Source organism: Anomaloglossus baeobatrachus, chromosome 9 (genome assembly GCF_048569485.1).
Source record: "Anomaloglossus baeobatrachus isolate aAnoBae1 chromosome 9, aAnoBae1.hap1, whole genome shotgun sequence".
Classification (NCBI taxonomy): domain Eukaryota; kingdom Metazoa; phylum Chordata; class Amphibia; order Anura; family Aromobatidae; genus Anomaloglossus; species Anomaloglossus baeobatrachus.
In genome coordinates, this window is record NC_134361.1 from 148,663,919 (window position 1) to 148,683,518 (window position 19,600).

The window sequence follows — 19,600 nt, forward strand, 5'->3', positions numbered from 1 at the left end:
GCATTAGCGATGCCGTTGCGTGTGACACCGATAAGCGATTTTGCATCGTTGCAAAAACGTGCAAAATCGCTAATCGGCGACACGGGGGTCCATTCTCAAATCTCGTTACTGCAGCAGTAACGAGGTTGTTCCTCGTTCCTGCGGCAGCACACATCGCTGCGTGTGACGCCGCAGGAACGAGGAAGCTCCCCTTACCTGCCTCCCGGCCGCTATGCGGAAGGAAGGAGGTGGGCGGGATGTTACGTCCCGCTCATCTCCGCCCCTCCGCTGCTATTGGGCGGCGGTTCAGTGACGTTTCAGTGACGTCGCTGTGACGCCGCACGGACCGCCCCCTTAGAAAGGAGGCGGTTCGCCAGTCACAGCGATGTCGCCGGACAGGTGAGTATGTGTGACGGCTCTGGGCGATGTTGTGCGGCACGGGCAGCGATATGCCCGTGTCGCGCAACAGATGGGGGCGGGTACCCACACTAGCGATATCGGGACCGATATCGCAGTGTGTAAAGTAGCCTTTAGACTCGCTTGTAACAGGGTTGGTGCCTCAGGAGTGGAGGATTGCTGATGTGGTACCGATATTTAAGAAAGGAAAGATGGTAGATCCAGGCAACTACCGTCCAGTAAGCCTGACATCAGTAGTATGCAAAGTTTTTGAGGGCATTTTATGGGATGACATGCAAAAATATATTGCAGAAAATAATATAATAACTGACAGACAGCATGGATTTATGAAAGATAAGTCGTGTCTAACCAATCTGTTGAGGTTCTATGAGGGGGTAAGTGCAAACCTGGATATTAGTGTCACACTCCCCGGGTTCCGACGTCGTTCCTCACTCACTGCTCCGGTCCCCGGGTCCCCTGCCTCCAGCCACGCGTCCTCCTCGGCACCGCTCCCTGCTCTGGCCTCCGGCACCCAGGCGTAGCGCATGTGCATTAGGGCGCGCAAGGTCACTGACCTCCTCTTAAAGGCCCTGCACTCCCTAACAGGATATTGCATCAGACAGGGTCAGGTATATTAGGAGCTTCCTGCCTGGAGGGCGTCGCCTGTTCGTCAAGTTCTGCAGGCTAGAAGTCCAGGTCCCCTTGTGCCTTACTCGTACTAAAACTTTGTCTCTTCCGTAGAGCCTGCTCTGCCTCCGTAACCGGTCCCTGAATCCAGTATTGCCAAGAGGTCTTCCGGTGTCCGTCGGCGGGGAATCCAACCACCGTTTCGGCAGCCTGTGCCTGTCTGGTATCTCCGACTTCACCCAGCTGCCTTCCCGTCACACCCAGCTAACCCGGATCCCGCCTGAGCTTCCTAACCGGCACCCGTACTGGACTCCCGTAATTGTCTCCGAGGACTCTGTGGCTCCAAAGACTCCGTTTTACCCGTTCCCTGTGGGACGCTACCCCGGTTCCGCTAGTACTCCGGCTATCGTGTACCTAGGCCCTCTGGTGGGGTGACTGGACAGTCCCTGTATAGGGGTTAGCTCCAGGTTGCCTCACTGGGGGAGTCCGGTACACAGCCCAGAGGATCCACCATCACCCGGACCTAACAGAACGAACAGGCCATGGATCCCGCCGAAGCACTAGCATCCCAACTGGCCGGATTGCAGCAGGAGCGAGAGACCCAATCCCGTATGTTGGCCTTCATGACGTCAGTTGACACCCGCCTGAACACACTGCAATCCACAGCCACGTCCCTGCCCACTTCCGCCACATCCACGGCTCCCGTAGGGACATCTTCTGCGACCTCGCAACTTAGACTAGCCTCTCCGCCTCGGTATGCCGGGGACCCCAAGAACTGCTGTGGGTTCTTGAACCAGTGCTTGCTGCACTTCAAACTGCTCCCACATCTCTTCGCTTCCGACCAAGCTAAGGTAGCCTTCGTCATGTCTCATCTGGAGGGTGAAGCACTGGCATGGATGAACCCCTTGTGGGAGAAGGAAGATCCAGTAACCACCAACATCCAGGACTTCCTGCACACCTTCCGCACCGCGTTTGATGAACCCGGACGTGCCTCTTCGTCCGCCTCATCCCTCCTCAGGCTACGCCAAGGGTCTTTGACAGTTGGTCAGTATGCCATCCGGTTCCGCATGCTGGCATCTGAGTTGGGGTGGAACAATGATGCCTTGACTGCCGCCTTCTGGGAGGGGCTTACCGGTCGTATCAAGGACGAGCTGGCCGGCCGAGATGTCCCCTCCACCTTGGACGTCCTGATTGCCCTCGCAACCCGGATAGACCTCCGCTTTCAAGAAAGGTCTAAGGAAATGTCCCGCGAGCGGCGCCCTGTAAGGCACTCCGCTTCTCCACAGAAGCCTATCCTCTCCTCATCCGGGCTCTCTGGCTCGTCCATCCATGAGCCCATGGAGCCCATGCAAATGGACCGGCTACGGTCCTCCGAGCAGCGTCGAGCGGAACGAGCCGCCAAGGGTCTCTGCTTCTATTGTGGAGACGGCGCACACCAGGTGTGTGCCTACCCAGAGAAACCTGGAAACTCCAAAGCCTAGGGTTGGTAGGAGATGCCACCCTAGGTACTGGGAAGCTCTCTGACCCAGTGACATGGACTGTACAGGTGACAACAGGAGAAACCCGCTTCACGGCAGAGGCATATCTCGACTCCGGGGCAGCGGGTAACTTCATCCACCAGGCCACAGTGGACAAGTACCAGTTACCTGTCACCCCGCTGCAGACACCGCTTGTGATAGCCTCTGTGGATGGGGAACCCCTCTCTGACCCCGTCCTGTTCGTCACTAAACCTGTGAAACTGCGTATCGGTGCGCTACACACCGAAGAAATCGCCTTCTATGTTCTGCCACGCATGTCTCATCCACTTCTGCTGGGTTTACCCTGGTTACGGGTACACGAACCTACGGTAAGCTGGCGTATTGGAGAAATCATCCGCTGGGGCCCGTCTTGTCATGAGAACTGCCTCCAGTCAGTCCAGCCCGTCCGTCGTCCTCCGGCCCCGGACTCCTTACCTGGTCTTCCTCCAACCTATTGGTCCTTCGCAGATGTGTTCGATAAAAAGGAGTCGGAGGTATTGCCTCCACATCGACCCTACGACTGTGCCATTGACCTTCTGCCGGGAACCACACCTCCTCGGGGACGGATATACCCTTTGTCCCCTGCTGAGACCCGGGCCATGTCTGACTACATCACCGAGAACCTGGCACGGGGGTTTATTCGAAGGTCCTCGTCCCTGGCTGGTGCGGGCTTCTTCTTCGTCAAGAAAAAAGAAGGCGACCTACGGCCCTGTATCGATTACCGGGGACTGAACCAGATCACAGTGAAAAGCAAATACCCCCTGCCTCTCATCCCTGAACTCCTCGATCGGCTCCGGGGAGCCCGTATATTCACCAAATTGGATCTCCGTGGGGCCTACAACCTGGTTCGCATACGCTCCGGGGACGAGTGGAAGACCGCCTTCAACACCCGGGACGGGCACTATGAATATTGCGTGATGCCCTTCGGCCTTTGCAATGCTCCGGCAGTCTTCCATGAGCTGGTGAACGACGTGTTCAGAGACCTCCTCTATATCTGTGTAGTCGTATACCTGGACGACATCTTAATCTACTCCCCAGACCTACGGAGCGCGTGAGAGAGCACGTGCAGATCGTGCTACAGAGGCTGAGGAAGAATCGCTTATACGCCAAACACGAAAAGTGTGTGTTCGAACAATCATCCCTTCCCTTTTTGGGCTATGTAATATCGGACACCGGACTGCAGATGGATCCCGGGAAGGTCTCTGCTATCCTCGACTGGCCTCCTCCTTCGGGACTAAAAGCCATCCAACGTTTCCTCGGTTTTGCTAACTACTATCGCCAGTTCGTCCCTCACTTCTCGACCCTAACTGCTCCGCTCTCCGCCCTGACCAAGAAGGGGGCCAATCCGAAGGCTTGGACACCCGAGGCCGAAGCCGCCTTCTGCTCTCTGAAGCGGTCCTTTGCTTCTTCTCCCGTCCTTCACCGTCCTGAGTTGAACTGCCAATTCACCCTGGAGGTTGACGCCTCCTCCGCAGGGACAGGAGCCGTACTTATGCAGAAGTCCGCCACCGGGAAGATGGTCACCTGCGGCTTCTTCTCCAAGATCTTCTCAGCCCCAGAAAGCAATTATACCATTGGTGATCGAGAGCTCCTGGCCACTAAGATGGCGTTGGAGGAATGGCGATATCTCTTGGAGGCAGCGGTTTACCCAGTGATCATCTATACTGACCACAAAAACCTGGAGTATACAATGCCTACAAGTAGTATTCAACCCCCTGCAGATTTAGCAGGTTTACACATTCGAAATTAACTTGGCATTGTGACATTTGGACTGGCATGCACTGCAGCAAAAAAGAATGTTATTTCTTTTTTTATTTTTTTTTTAAATTGTGAAAAGTTTATTCAGAGCGTCATTTATTATTCAACCCCTCAAACCACAAGAATTCTGTTTGGTTCCCCTAAAGTATTAAGAAGTATTTCAGGCACAAAGAACAATGAGCTTCACATGTTTGGATTAATTATCTCTTTTTCCAGCCTTTTCTGACTAATTAAGACCCTCCCCAAACTTGTGAACAGCACTCATACTTGGTCAACATGGGAAAGACAAAGGAGCATTCCAAGGCCATCAGAGACAAGATCGTGGAGGGTCACAAGGCTGGCAAGGGGTACAAAACCCTTTCCAAGGAGTTGGGCCTACCTGTCTCCACTGTTGGGAGCATCATCCGGAAGTGGAAGGCTTATGGAACTACTGTTAGCCTTCCACGGCCTGGACAGCCTTTGAAAGTTTCCACCCGTGCCGAGGCCAGGCTTGTCCGAAGACTCAAGGCTAACCCAAGGACAACAAGGAAGGAGCTCCGGGAAGATCTCATGGCAGTGGGGACATTGGTTTTAGTCAATACCATAAGTAACGTACTCCACCGCAATGGTCTCCATTCCAGACGAGCCCGTAAGGTACCTTTACTTTCAAAGCGTCATGTCAAGGCTCGTCTACAGTTTGCTCATGATCACTTGGAGGACTCTGAGACAGACTGGTTCAAGGTTCTCTGGTCTGATGAGACCAAGATCGAGATCTTTGGTGCCAACCACACACGTGACGTTTGGAGATTGGTGCATACGACCCCAAGAATACCATCCCTACAGTCAAGCATGGTGTGGGCAGCATCATGCTGTGGGGCCGTTTCTCAGCCAAGGGGCCTGGGCATCTGGTCCGCATCCATGGGAAGATGGATAGCACGGCCTACCTGGAGATTTTGGCCAAGAACCTCCGCTCCTCCATCAAGGATCTTAAGATGGGTCGTCATTTCATCTTCCAACAAGACAACGACCCAAAGCACACAGCCAAGAAAACCAAGGCCTGGTTCAAGAGGGAAAAAATCAAGGTGTTGCAGTGGTCTAGTCAGTCTCCTGACCTTAACCCAATTCAAAACTTGTGGAAGGAGCTCAAGATTAAAGTCCACATGAGACACCCAAAGAATCTAGATAACTTGGAGAAGATCTGCATGGAGGAGTGGGCCAAGATAACTCCAGAGATCTGTGTCGGTCTGATCAGGTCTTATAAAAGATGATTATTAGCTGTAATTGCAAACAAGGGTTATTCCACAAAATATTAAACCTAGGGGTTGAATAATAATTGACCCACACTTTTATGTTGAAAATTTATTAAAATTTAACTGAGCAACATAACTTGTTGGTTTGTAAGATTTATGCATCTGTTAATAAATCCTGCTCTTGTTTGAAGTTTTCAGGCTCTAACTTATTTGCATCTTATCAAACCTGCTAAATCTGCAGGGGGTTGAAGACTACTTGTAGGCACTGTATACGCTCCGCTCAAAGGCTGAATCCGCGCCAAGCACGTTGGTCTCTCTCCTTCGCCAGGTTTGACTTTCAGCTACACTACCGGCCCGTGGACAAGAACGTACGGGCGGATGCCCTGTCTCGGTCCTTCGTTCCGGTAGACCAAGAGGAGGAGCCAAACCAGCCCATCATCTGTCCTAGCAAGGTCATTCCGGTGGCTCCCGTCTCTCTGGCACAGATCCCTCCTGGGAAGACTTACGTCACGGAGACCGACCGACTCAAGGTCCTCCAATGGGGACACTCCTCGAAAGTGGCCGGACACGCCGGCTAGAAGAAAACCTGGGGCGTCATCGCCCGTCACTATTGGTGGCTGTCTCTTCGTACGGATGTCACCGCCTTCGTCTCTGCATGTTCCTCCTGTGCCCGGAACAAGACGCCTAAGCACCTGCCCTTTGGTCCTCTTCTCCCTCTGCCGACTCCTTCCATTCCATGGCAACACATAGCCATGGACTTTGTCACGGACTTGCCCTTGTCCTCCGGTCATACGGTCATCTGGGTCGTGGTGGACCGGTTCTCGAAAATGGCTCATTTTGTTCCTATTGCCGGATTGACCTCTGCTCAAGAGCTCGCGGACACCTTCATACAGCACATATTCCGGCTGCATGGCTTTCCTGCCCATATCGTGTCCGACAGAGGAACCCAATTCACCTCACGCTTCTGGAGGGCTCTCTGTGAACACCTGGGGGTGTCTCTGGACTTTTCCTCTGCCTACCACCCTCAGTCAAACGGACAAGTGGAACGAGTCAACCAGATCATGACCACCTTCCTTCGTCACTACGTCAACGTCCACCAGGACAACTGGTCCACGCTCCTTCCTTGGGCTAAATTCTCTCATAACCACCAGGTCAGCGAATTCACCTCCAGTTCTCCCTTCCATGTTGTCTATGGTCTCCAGCCTTCTGTGCCGTTACCAGTCTCTCCAGCTTCTGATGTACCTGCAGCAGATGCCCTAGCCAGAGACTTCTCCGCTATATGGGCCTCAGTCAAGACCTCCCTGGGACATGCTGCTGCACGAATGAAGAAACATGCGGACAAGAGACGTCTTGATCCTCCTTGCTTCTCTCCTGGGGACTTGGTCTGGCTTGCCTCCAAGTACGTCCGACTCAAGATTCCATCGTACAAGCTGGATCCGCGGTACATCGGTCCCTTCAAGGTCCTCAGGAAGATCAATGAGGTATCCTACAAGTTGCAGCTTCCGCCCTCCATGCGGATACCCAACTCCTTCCATGTGTCCTTGCTGAAACCTGTTGTCCTCGGTCCCTTCTCCTCTGATGCCTGTCCTCCTCCTCCCATAGCCGATAATGACATATATGCGGTAAGAGATATCGTGGCCATGAAGACCGTCAGGGACGGCAGTACTTCCTGGTCGACTGGGCAGGTTATGGTCCCAAGGATAGGTCCTGGGAACCCCGGGAGAATGTGGGTACTCCTCTGATTCGTGCCTTCATGTCCCGGTTGCGGGGAGGGGGGCCTTGGGGGGGGTACTGTCACGCTCCCCGGGTCCCGACGTCGTTCCTCACTCACCGCTCCAGTCCCCGGGTCCCTGCCTCCAGCCACACGTCCTCCTCGGCACCGCTCCCTGCTCTGGCCTCCGGCACCCGGGCGTCGCGCATGTGCATTAGGGCGCGCGCGCGGTCACTGACCTCCTCTTAAAGGCCCTGCACTCCCTAACAGGATATTGCATCAGTCAGGGTCAGGTATATTAGGAGCTTCCTGCCTGGAGGGTGTCGCCTGTTCGTCGAGTTCTGCAAGCTAGAAGTCCAGGTCCCCTTGTGCCTTACTCGTACTAAAACTTTGACTCTTCCGTAGAGCCTGCTCTGCCTTCGTAACCGGTCCCTGAATCCAGTATTGCCAAGAGGTCCTGTCGGCGGGGAATCCAACCACCGTTTCGGCAGCCTGTGCCTGTCTGGTATCTCCGACTTCACCCAGCTGCCTTCCCGTCACACCCAGCTAACCCGGATCCCGCCTGAGCTTCCTAACCGGCACCCGTACTGGACTCCCGTAATTGTCTGCGAGGACTCTGTGGCTCCAAAGACTCAGTTTTACCCGTTCCCTGTGGGACGCTACCCCGGTTCCACTAGTACTCCGGCTACCATGTACCTAGGCCCTCTGGTGGGGTAACTGGACGTTCCCTATATAGGGGTTAGCTCCAGGTTGCCTCACTGGGGGAGTCCGGTACACGGCCCAGAGGATCCACCATCACCCGGACCTAACAATTGGTAATGCAGCTGATGTGATTTATTTGGACTTTGCAAAGGCATTTGATACTGTACCACATAATAGCCTTATACTAAAGCTCCAGAAGCGAGGACTAGCAGAAACTATATGCAACTGGGTAAGGAATTGGCTAAAAGATAGGAAAAAAAGAGTAGTCATATATGGTACATTGTCTAAATGGGCTATAGTCAGCAGTGGGGTGCCACAGGAATCTGTGCTAGGATCTCTTTATTAATGACCTTGTGGATGGGATTGATAGTAAAGTGTCAGTCTTTGCTGATGACACCAAACTATGTAGGATATTAAAAACTGACCTTGATAGTACAATATTACAAAAAGATCTGGATAAGATGTCAGAATGGGCAGATACTTGGCAAATGAGATTTAATGATGATAAATGTAAAGTAATGCACCTAAGACGGAGTACTCCTATAACTGCGTATACATTTAATAGAAGTAAGCTCGGGACTACAGAACAGGAGAAGGACTTGGGTATTCTCATTACAAATAAGCTGAGCAGCAGCACTCAATGTCAAGCAGCAGCTGTTATAGCAAACAAGATTTTAGGGTGTATAAAAAGAGAGATTAGATCTCGTGATCCCAACCTATTGTTGCCCCTCTATAAATCACTTGTAAGGCCACATGTGGAATATGGGATCCAGTTTTGGGTTCCACATTTTAAAAAGGACATTCAGAAGTTAGTCAGTTCAAAGGCGGGCAACTAGACTACTATAAGGAATGGAAGGACTCCCATATGATGACAGGTTGAAAAAGTTAGATATGTTTAGCTTAGAAAAAAGACGTCTCAGAGGAGATCTCATTTATATGTATAAATACATGTGTGGTCAATATAAAGGACTGGCACATGACTTATTTCTTCCAAAGACAATACTAAGGACCAGGGGGCACTCACTGCGAGTGGAAGAAAAGCGATTCCGACAGCTAAATAGGAAAGGGTTCTTTACAGTTAGAGCAGTCAGACTGTGGAATGCCCTACCACAAGAGGTAGTAATGGCAGACACTATAACAGGGCTGGATGATTTCCTCAGTACACAAAACATTGTTGGTTATAAATGACTTAAGGTACCGTCACACATACCGAGATCGCTAGCGAGATCGCAGCTGAGTCACGGTTTCCGTGACGCAGTAGCAATCCCGTTAGCGATCTTGTTATGTGTGACACCTACCAGCGATCAGGCCCCTGCTGTGAGATCTCTAGTCATTGCAGAATGGTCCAGGCCATTTTCTTCAAAGGTGATGTCCTGCTGGGCAGGACACATCGCTGTGTTTGACACTGTGTGAAAGGGTCACAGTGACTGCTGAGATCGTTATACAGGTCGCTACTGCGACCTGTATTGTTCCTGCATCGCTGGTAAGATCTGACTGTGTGACATCTCACCTGCGACCTCCCAGCGACTTACCTGCGATCCCTATCAGGTCGCATCATTTTCGGGATCGGAGGTAAGTCGTTGTGTGTGACTGGGCCTTTAGTGACCAAATGTAGAACTGGTGGAGGAAGGTTGAACTAGATGGACCTAGGCCTTTTTTCAACCTAAGTAACTATGTAACTATGTATATGTCACATAATAGACTTTGAGACTGCTGAATATACATCATATAGGAGATGCTGAGACTCAAGCAACAGGAAGTTGCAACTTAAACATCACAGGATTAAGAATTTTAATAATCTTATAAGGAACTACATATTTAGTGCAAACGTGTATATGTACTGGTACGTAGTAGATCTATACATTTTTTACTTTAGGTTTGTGTTATGTTTTTTAATTCTAGTCTGTTATTTGTAAATAATTTCTATTAATCTATATATATAATTGCCTTATTCTGTCTGTCTGTCTGTCTGTCTGTCTATCTGTCTGTCTGTCTGTCATGCTCCAAAATTGTGTCCTTACGGTGACACAAAGCTGATTGGCCGCTGGGCTCGCCATGGCCCCGCCCCCCCACACGGATTGGCCGCTCGCCCAGGCTGCGCCCCCACACGGATTGGCCAGCCGCTCGCCCAGGCTCCGCCCCCCCCACAGATTGGCCTCTCGCCCCGGCACCCTGCAGGCATTGGCAATTCAGCCACGCCACGCCCCGCCCCCCTCACGCAATGCACGTTAGCTCTGGCCCCACCCCCTCCCTCCCCCCGCGCATTTCTCTAACTGACACGGCTGTCACGGAGGTGAGTACGGTACTCCCTATCCCCCCCAACCCCCCCCCCCCGGCCCCCGCTCCCAAAGGGGTGGTGTGGATACTCGCATGGTTACAAGCGCTGTCACGGAGGTGAGTACTGTACTCCCTCCCCCTCCCCCGGCCCCCGCTCCCACGGCAGTGGTGGGAGTGGTGTGGATACGTTGGTAACCATGCTCGCATGGTTACAAGCCCATCAAGGTCCTGCTGCGCCGGAAGGTCCACACGCACACACACAAACATACACACACATCAGATCACACTCACTCTCATACACACCTCACACACACCTCACATCGCATCCACATACTCACGACATCCTGGGATATCGCTTGCTTCTCGGCGGCGAAAATGTGCTGTTGTGATCTTCCAGGACCTGACGGAGGATCACATGGCCAGAAGCATGTGATATCCCCGGATGTTGTGAGTATGAGCGCGTAAGTGCGATATCGTCAGTGTCTGTGTGTGTGAGTGGATGCGATCGGGTGTGTGTGAGTGGATGCGATCGGGTGTGTGTGAGTGGATGCGATCGGGTGTGTGTGAGTGGATGCGATCGGGTGTGTGTGAGTGGATGCGATCGGGTGTGTGTGTGAGTGGATGCGATCGGGTGTGTGTGTGAGTGGATGCGATCGGGTGTGTGTGTGAGTGGATGCGATCGTGTGTGTGTGAGTGGATGCGATCGGGTGTGTGTGTGAGTGAATGCGATCGGGTGTGTGTGTGAGTGGATGCGATCGGGTGTGTGTGTGAGTGCATGCGATCGGGTGTGTGAGTGTCGGCAGAGGAGCAGGGCGTGCTGGAGAAGGCTGGGAGCAGAGAGGCTGATCATGGGGAAGAGGGAAATGCTGATGCTGAAGGAGGCTGGGATGGGAAGGCTGGGAAGAAGGAGGCTGGGAGGAGAGAGGCTGATCCTAGGGAAGGCTGGGGAGAGGAGGCTGATGCTGAGGGAGGCTGGAAGGAGAGAGGCTGATGCTGAGGGAGGCTGGGACGAGGGAGGCTGATGCTTAGGGAAGCTGATGCTGGAGGAGGCTGGAAGAACAGAGGCTGATGCTGGTGGAGGCTGATGCTTTGGGAGGCTGATGCTGGGGGAGACTGGGAGAGGAAGGCTGATGCTGAGGGAGGCTGGGAGGGGGAGGCTGGGAGGAAGGAGGCTGGGAAGAGAGAGGCTGATCCTTGGGAAGGCTGGGAAAGGGAGGCTGATGCTGAGGGAGGCTGGAAGGAAAGAGCCTGATGCTAGAGACAGAGACGCTGATGCTGGGAAGAGAGAGGCTGATGCTGCGGGCAGAGAGGCTGATGATGCGGGTAGAGAGGCTGATGCTGGCGCAGCATGGCGGATGGAGCACGTTTGGTAATGCACAGCATGGCGGATGGAGCACGTTTGGGAGTGCGCAGCATGGCGGATGGAGTACGTTTGGGAGTGCGCAGCATGGCGGATGGAGCACGTTTGGGAGTGCGCAGCATGGCGGATGGAGCACGTTTGGGAGTGCGCAGCATGGCGGATGCAGCACGATGGCGAGTGCGGAGTATGGCGGATGGAGCATGTTTGGGAGTGCGCAGCATGGCGGATGGACCACGTTTGGGAGTGCGCAGCATGGCGGATGGAGCACGTTTGAGAGTGCGCAGCATGGGAGATGGAGCACGATGGGGGGTGCGCAGCATAGGGGATGGAGCACGATAGGGAGTGCACTGCATGGGGGATGGAGCACGATGGGGAGTGCCCAGCATGGCGGATGGAGCACGTTTGGAAGTGCGCAGCATGGCGGATGGAGCACGTTTGGGAGTGCGCGGCATGGCGGATGGAGCACGTTTGGGAGTGCGCAGCATGGCGGATGCAGCACGATGGCGAGTGCGGAGTATGGCGGATGGAGCATGTTTGGGAGTGCGCAGCATGGCGGATGGACCACGTTTGGGAGTGCGCAGCATGGCGGATGGAGCACGTTTGAGAGTGCGCAGCATGGGAGATGGAGCACGATGGGGGGTGCGCAGCATAGGGGATGGAGCACGATGGGGAGTGCCCAGCATGGCGGATGGAGCACGTTTGGAAGTGCGCAGCATGGCGGATGGAGCACGTTTGGGAGTGCGCGGCATGGCGGATGGAGCACGTTTCGGAGTGCGCAGCATGGATGATGGAGCACAATGGGGGGGTGCGCAGCATAGGGGATAGAGCACGATGGGGAGTGCGCTGCATGGGGCATGGAGCACGATGGGGAGTGTGGAGTATGGCGGATGGAGCACGTTTGGGAGTGCGCAGCATGGCGGATGGAGCACGTTTAGGAGTGCGCAGCATAGGAGATGGAGCACGATGGGGAGTGCGCAGCGTGGCGGATGGAGCACGATGGGGAGTGCGCAGCATAGGGAATGGAGCACGATAGGGAGTGCGCAGCATGGCGGATGGAGCACGTTTGGGAGTGCGCAGCATGGCGGATGGAGCACGTTTGGGAGTGCGCAGGATGGGAGATGTAGCACGATGGGGGGTGCGCAGCATAGGGGATGGAGCACGATGGAGAGTGCACACCTCCCCCCAACACACACACACGCGCGCGCGCGCACTGCACAACACACCACACACACACACTGGAAACCACAAACAACTGCCCTACACAGACACCCACACACAGACAACGCTGCACACACAAATATACGCACATACCGCACATATATATAACAAAAATCATACATGAACTACACAATACGTAAATTCTAGAATACCCGATGCGTAGAATCGGGCCACCTTCTAGTGGATTAATAAGTATGTAAATTTTTTTTGCTATATGTTTGGTCTTGTGCTCACGTGATATCCAGATAGTCTGTGATGAAATCATGGAATCTCTGTAGAAATACGAACACTAGTTACTGATGGTAAAAGGTGCACAAAAAGTAATTAAATAACTGCCCATCTGACAACCATCATATTACATTTCAGGAAATGATGGGGCACTTTCTGAAATCTAGGCAACTGTGTTACATAAAGGATCATAAAGGATAAGATAAAGATATATATATATATATATATATATATACAATACACGTATGATTGATCTGACTTACAGCTTCAGCTTGATATGTTAACACTTTGAAAATATCCTGTTCTACGTGGACTTTATGCACATTCACATCAGTCTCTTGATTGTTCTTTTGAGTGATCGTGGAATACAATTTTTCCAGACTCTACCAGAAACAAAATAAGCAAACATATCAAGTCATAGTTCTTGCTTTACATGAAACAAACAGCATCTACAAAGAATTAACTTACATTTAAGGCAAATCCAAGAAATTCATTAGCAAAGTAAGGCTTTCCAGCATCTATCCAGCATTTTCCAGTCTTTATTGCCATCTATGTTTTAATGTAAAATTGACTGTTATTATTTCAACCAAATATTTAAAGCTGTGAGCCCACAATGAGTTTTTAGTGAGTCTTTGACTGCATATTTTGACTGCATCAAATACGCAGCGTCGTACAGTTCCTGCAAAGTGAATGGGATTAATATAAATCTCCTGCCCACTGTGCTTATTTTTTACTGGGCATAAAGTGACCTGCGATGTGCGTATCAAATCTGCAACATGTCAATTTCTTTTGCAGGTACACTGAGTTTTATGCTCAGATGTTTATCGCTGACTTGCATTAGGTATGCAAAACCGGTGGGTAAAAAATGCACATGCATTTTTAGTGCATTTCCGCTACGGAAATGTATCAGAAACGCATGTAATCCGCAGATAAGTATATCAATAAAGTTTTGTAAAATCCAAACACCAGGAACTATTAAAAACAAAGCAGCTTTATTAAAAAATTTGGCTTACAAAAAGACAAAAAAGAAGCGTCAAAAATGCGATAAAAACGCATGTAAAAAGAACCAAACTCTAAAAGGCAGATAAAAAATTGCAAGTAACCTGATTTACATAATCTGTGCAGAAATAGTGCAAAAATTCTGCAACATCAAAAACTCCCCAAAAGCTCATTGGTAACGTGATATATTATAGAGAACCATAAAAACATATATTACAAAACATCTGAATATTATTTTATGGTAGGAATGAATGTGTGGAGTAATGAACAGTAATATGCATCCCACATGCAACAGAATGCAACTTTCTTTTGTACGTAAATAAAAAAAATAAACACTTGGTGTTATTTCCATCTTTAGCACCTCCCAATCTGGTAAGAGAATGCTCAATGTGTCTGTCACATCTAGAGGAAGAGGGGAGGAGAGAAGATCCAGCACCGACGTAATAAAAAATTCTTCATTTAAAATTCATAAAAAAGGTAATTCCAACCAAGTGCAGAATATATTTACGCTTGACGCGTTTCGGAGAAAGTAGACTCCTTATTCATAAGCAACATAATCAGAATGAGTAGCCAAGGTGATATATATACCTATACGGCCCTCTTCTGAGCCGGATCTATATACAGAATCAACAAAATAGTGCTCACTTTATACTGTATATGAAAAAGATAATACAATCAAAATTATTAGCAATAGAAACATGCAGTAATATAAAATCATTGTTAGGTAAACCACATTTTCATTTTAATATATATACAATGAATCAAAGCAGTGATTTAGTTCTCCTAAATAGCTTGTATTCCGCTTAGGGATCCAATACTTCCCTTGAAAGAGGTTTCTACCAATCTCCTTCTCTAAAAGGTCCATTAACCCTCTCAATACCCTGAAAATTGCAGAGAAATCACATCTCCCCCATAAATCTCCCTGAAATCTTCAAACAGGCTAAGATTGTACGGTCTTGTTTAGAGATCAGATGTGACTGTCTATATGTATATATATTCACTAGATTCTTTCTTTAATATACTTCATATAGTGCAACCTATATAATATACATGACAGCTCAAATTGTCATATAAACCATATGAATAAGGAGTCTACTTTCTCCGAAACGCGTCAAGCATAAATATATTCTGCACTTGGTTGGAATTACTTTTTTTATGAATTTTGAATAAAGAATTTTTTTATTACGCCGGTGCTGGATCTTCTCTCCTCCCCTTCTCCTCTTGATGTGACTCATTATTCAGCTGTGGAAGCCAAACCACTTGTTCCGTGCACCGGACCAGAAGTTGGAGATCAAATCAAATCTATATTTTATTTTTATGTAGCGCTAACATATTCCGCAGCGCTTTACATACATCAGGAACACTGTCCCCATTGGGGCTCACAATCTAAAGTCCCTATGTATGATTTTGGAGATACCTGCTTTGGAGTGGTGAGCTGAACTAAATTCCTTATTTGTGTTTTTTCAATGTGTCTGTGACAGTAGGGGCTGGCAAGGAAATCTATCCTGCATTGATTACTGTTTCCTAAATTCTGTACACTAAGGTTCTCACTACGGGCACTGATTTCAGCATTCTCCTGTACATGTTCCGCTTAACCACACCCAGATATGCCAAGGATCCCCAGTGCTCTTTGTACTTTGCAATGTATATATAAAGATTGGATACGATTGTGATAATCTGTATGGCAAATTATTTATTTTGCACATCCATCAGCATGAGTAGGTGAGACTAGTTCATGCTGTTTGAAGGTGAATAATTTGTTGCTAAAACAACATTTTTAGAGATAATGTCATTTTTTATTCATTCCACTTTGCATTTGTTGCTGTGAAGCAGTTTTTAGAATGGTGTCATTCTTGGGCATTTTATATCACCTGGGCCTCTCAAAGTCACTTCAACTGTGATGGGGTCCCTATAATATAGTTTTGTAAATTTTGTTGGAAAAATGAGAAATTACTGATGAAATTTAAACCCTTCAAACTTTGTAATCCAAAAAAAATTATGGTTAAAAAATTGTGCTCACGTAAAGTAGACATGTGGGAAATGTTATTTATTAACTATTTTGTGTGACATAACTCTCTCATTTAAGAATGTAAACGTTTGCATGGGCTGGCGCAGTGACATATGCATGTACCTTAAAAAAACAGTAGGTTGGTATGTTCTGCTCATTTTGTTTTTTCTTACTTTTTCTTTTATTCTGGATAAAAAGATATCATCCGACATGTGCGGGAAAACATGCGAGCTCGCCTCACAATTCCACATTAAAGGGGCAGACATGGTGACTCGCCCCACGCCGCGGCGGTCGCCTCAGGGACACCGCTCCACCTCCTGGGACGCCGCGGAGACTTCTTTTAGGGATCTTCTCTGGCAACAGGTATGTCAGGTTATTTACTTCTGAGTAGTGACGCCACTCTCGGTTTGCGGTCAGGGTTATGGGTGACCGCCACTGCAGTTTAACGAGTGTCTGGGGCTGATGGAATCTGCAGTCGGGTGGTATGGCCTCCCGAGAGTGAGGCTGACCCCAGGGGCTTGGGTGTATGTGCGTAAAACTACAGGTCGCAGAATAACTCAGTCTCAGTCCTGAAGTGTCTTGCAACTGTTTTTTACTCACTTTCAAGTGCTTCAAGTGGTACCCGGGCGATGCTGAGATACACCAAGAGAGAAGCAGGTATCCTTCAGGCTGGTATAAGGGTAGCTGCTGACTCGCCTTCCTAGCACTTCTTGTTTCGGACAATCCCTGACTTAAAGTACCGTGGGATTCATCCAGGGAAGTCGTAACTGCCTTTTCTCCCCTTTCTGGCCCGTTTGCTGGCAGCGTGGACCAAGGTGGATAGCTCCGGCTCAATCCTCCTTATGGGCCCCATCGTTGCTTGGTTGGTGTGGGACTTGTTTTCCACCCCACCGGCAGGTTTAACAGACCACTAAATGGATGTCTGGCTCTAGGGACCTGTTCCCTGTGCATGCCTAGCCCTCCAGAAGTCTACGTACATGACCAGTTGACTTACTCAGCGTCTTTCTGTCCAACTTCCGGTGACTGTTCTCCCCCGCCAACAGCCACTACATGTGCAGGGTCTGACTAGCGTGTCCGCTCTCCTGCTTCTCCACTTCAGACTCGGCTTACTCCTCTCCTACTCCTTTTCTGACTGCCACCGCAACCTAGCTTACAGCCTCTCTACCGCACCCCTTCATTGGATGTGGAGGCACGCCCCCTCCTGGGTCTGCCCAGGGGTCCCCTCAAGTGTGTGTGTGAGACCTGGTCACTATGTGTCTGTGTGTAAACACCCTAGTCAGCCTTTAGGATCACCTGTTTGCACTCACTCAGCATGGGTACAGTACTCAGTGGCGCCTGACCAGGTCAGGGGCGCCACAATGACCTATGACGTACTGGTACGTCATAGGTCATGAATGGGTAAAGAAAAAAATGGCTAGATATATTTTTACGTGATTTCTTTTTTTACTTTTGAAATTTATTTATTTTTTTACTTTGCTAGTGAAATTCACACCTACTTTTATTAGAGCTTATTAACTCCTAATAATAGTAATAAAACTATGTTTAAAGAAAAAAGGTAATTGATTTTGCTTCAGACTTTTTTTTATTTTTCTGTGCACATTGCAGGTAATTTATTAATTGTTTCATGCTTACAATTAAATGGCAACATCTGGTTTCACCCTAAAACTAACAGGCATCCAATTATCATGCTTTTGCCCATGGCAAATATGGGGTCTGACTTGGCTGACGTGGTATCCATCAGTACTCTGTGATCTTGTTGCAGAGGACCAATGCCCCCTTTCTTTTCAAAACCATTGTGAGGAGTCAGTATTTACGATCAATTTAGGCATATAAAGGCCCTGTCACACACCGAGATAAATATTTGGCAGATCTGTGTTTGCAGTGAAATCATGGACATATTGTTCCATTTGTACACAGCCACAAACCTGGCACTGATTGCCCACAATTTCACTGCAACCACAGATCTGCCGCAGATTTATCTGTGTGTGTGACAGGGCCTTAAAAGACTTCCTTTTGTGCAAAATTTGAAAATGCTTATTATAATTTCACATACTTAACACAATTAAGTTTGGGAGGATTTACCAAAATGTTTCTCTCCAAAATATCTTCAGATGGCTTCAAATCTTGACACCAATAGCTAAGCCTGCATGATATATGTCGTACTAAAAGATAATAATTGAATCATTTATTAGATAAAAACCATATAATCAGATTGCTAACTGAACTATTTCTACACTGCATATAAAAAATGACCATTATTATGTGGGTACTTGTCATAATGTAATAGTATGAGACAATTAGTCTATTAAAACATGGCTTCATCATAATTTTTCCATAAACTAAGCTTCCACACCTGACGGCTGTTCAGCCTTCATTGAAGTAGGACACTCTGCTGTGGACAGGTAATTGAATTGGTACATCTGCTTAAAAGCCAGGATTTTGTATATAAAGAGCTTGAGAAGCGACACTTCTGTCACCTCAATAGATAAGTTGTCCAAGCTTCGAATTTCAAAAGATGACAGAAGATGGACTGGAGCCATAGCTAAGTTATGAGTATTGGGGTTCTTATGCCAGGCATAGTTATGGTAGACATATTTTCAGCATTGTGATCCCGAGGGGAAAACATGCATATTTTTACATAATTGTGCTGACTGAGCATCATCCCCAAATTAATATCAGTCAAATGCATAATGCTATCCATACCATGTTTCATCTCTATAGAAAGCTAAAATCGTGATATAAAATATGACCATGATGTCTTCAATTTGGAACCTCCAGGGGCAAAGATATACTGGAATTTGGGGATCTCATCATTTTCTAGAGATCCGAGCCACACCCATGACCAGCCCCATCTGAGGTCACCAAGGAGAGGTATGTGGTATAAGCTTGATCCAATAAAAAGGAGAGCTTATTTTTCTGTCAGTTGTTTAATGCAGGAAGATACGCGCCTGTGTAGGATTGTTTTATGTTTCACTGGAGTTATTCCATCCACTAATCTCTAAGCCATTTCTGTGACACAGGTTTAATACTTTCCTTTTGTTATTCCTTTTATTTTATGTACTTGTATATTCTGTATCCTTTTGTTCCCTTTTTAACATATTGTATATATTTTTATAAACACGGCCTACTTTTTTAGATTAGAAATCTAAACATGTAATAGCTTCATTCCGCTTGTTCTACAAACCACATCCCTGTAACCATATTCTCCCTGTAGTGGGTTTCCAATCGGCCAGTATAAACGACTGGTGGTGGCAGCTAGCAGTTCCTCTTGTTATTGTGGCGTTAGCAGTGATAAATATATATATATATATATATATATATATATATATATATATATATATATATATGTGTATATATATATATATATATATATATACAGTACAGACCAAACGTTTGGACACACCTTTGCATCTCTAGTACAACTGTTAAGAGGAGACTTTGTGCAGCAGGCCTTCATGGTAAAATACCTGCTAGGAAACCACTGCTAAGGACAGGCAACAAGCAGAAGAGACTTGTTTGGGCTAAAGAACACAAGGAATGGACATTAGACTAGTGGAAATCTGTGCTTTGGTCTGATGAGTCCAAATTTGA

The 19,600-nt window shown here is 48.6% G+C and overlaps 1 protein-coding gene across 1 annotated transcript in view; it reads right to left on the reverse strand.

Moving 5' to 3' along the window:
• TEX11 (testis expressed 11) overlaps positions 1-19,600 on the reverse strand; it is a 1,632,405-nt gene that overhangs the window by 1,504,727 nt on the left and 108,078 nt on the right. The window contains exons 4-6 of the mRNA XM_075324897.1: positions 18,092-18,171; positions 13,471-13,551; positions 13,266-13,385 (exon numbers count right to left, since the gene is read on the reverse strand). Of these exons, the coding sequence (XP_075181012.1) occupies positions 13,266-13,385; positions 13,471-13,551; positions 18,092-18,171 (281 nt within the window). The remainder of the gene's footprint in view (positions 1-13,265; positions 13,386-13,470; positions 13,552-18,091; positions 18,172-19,600) is intronic.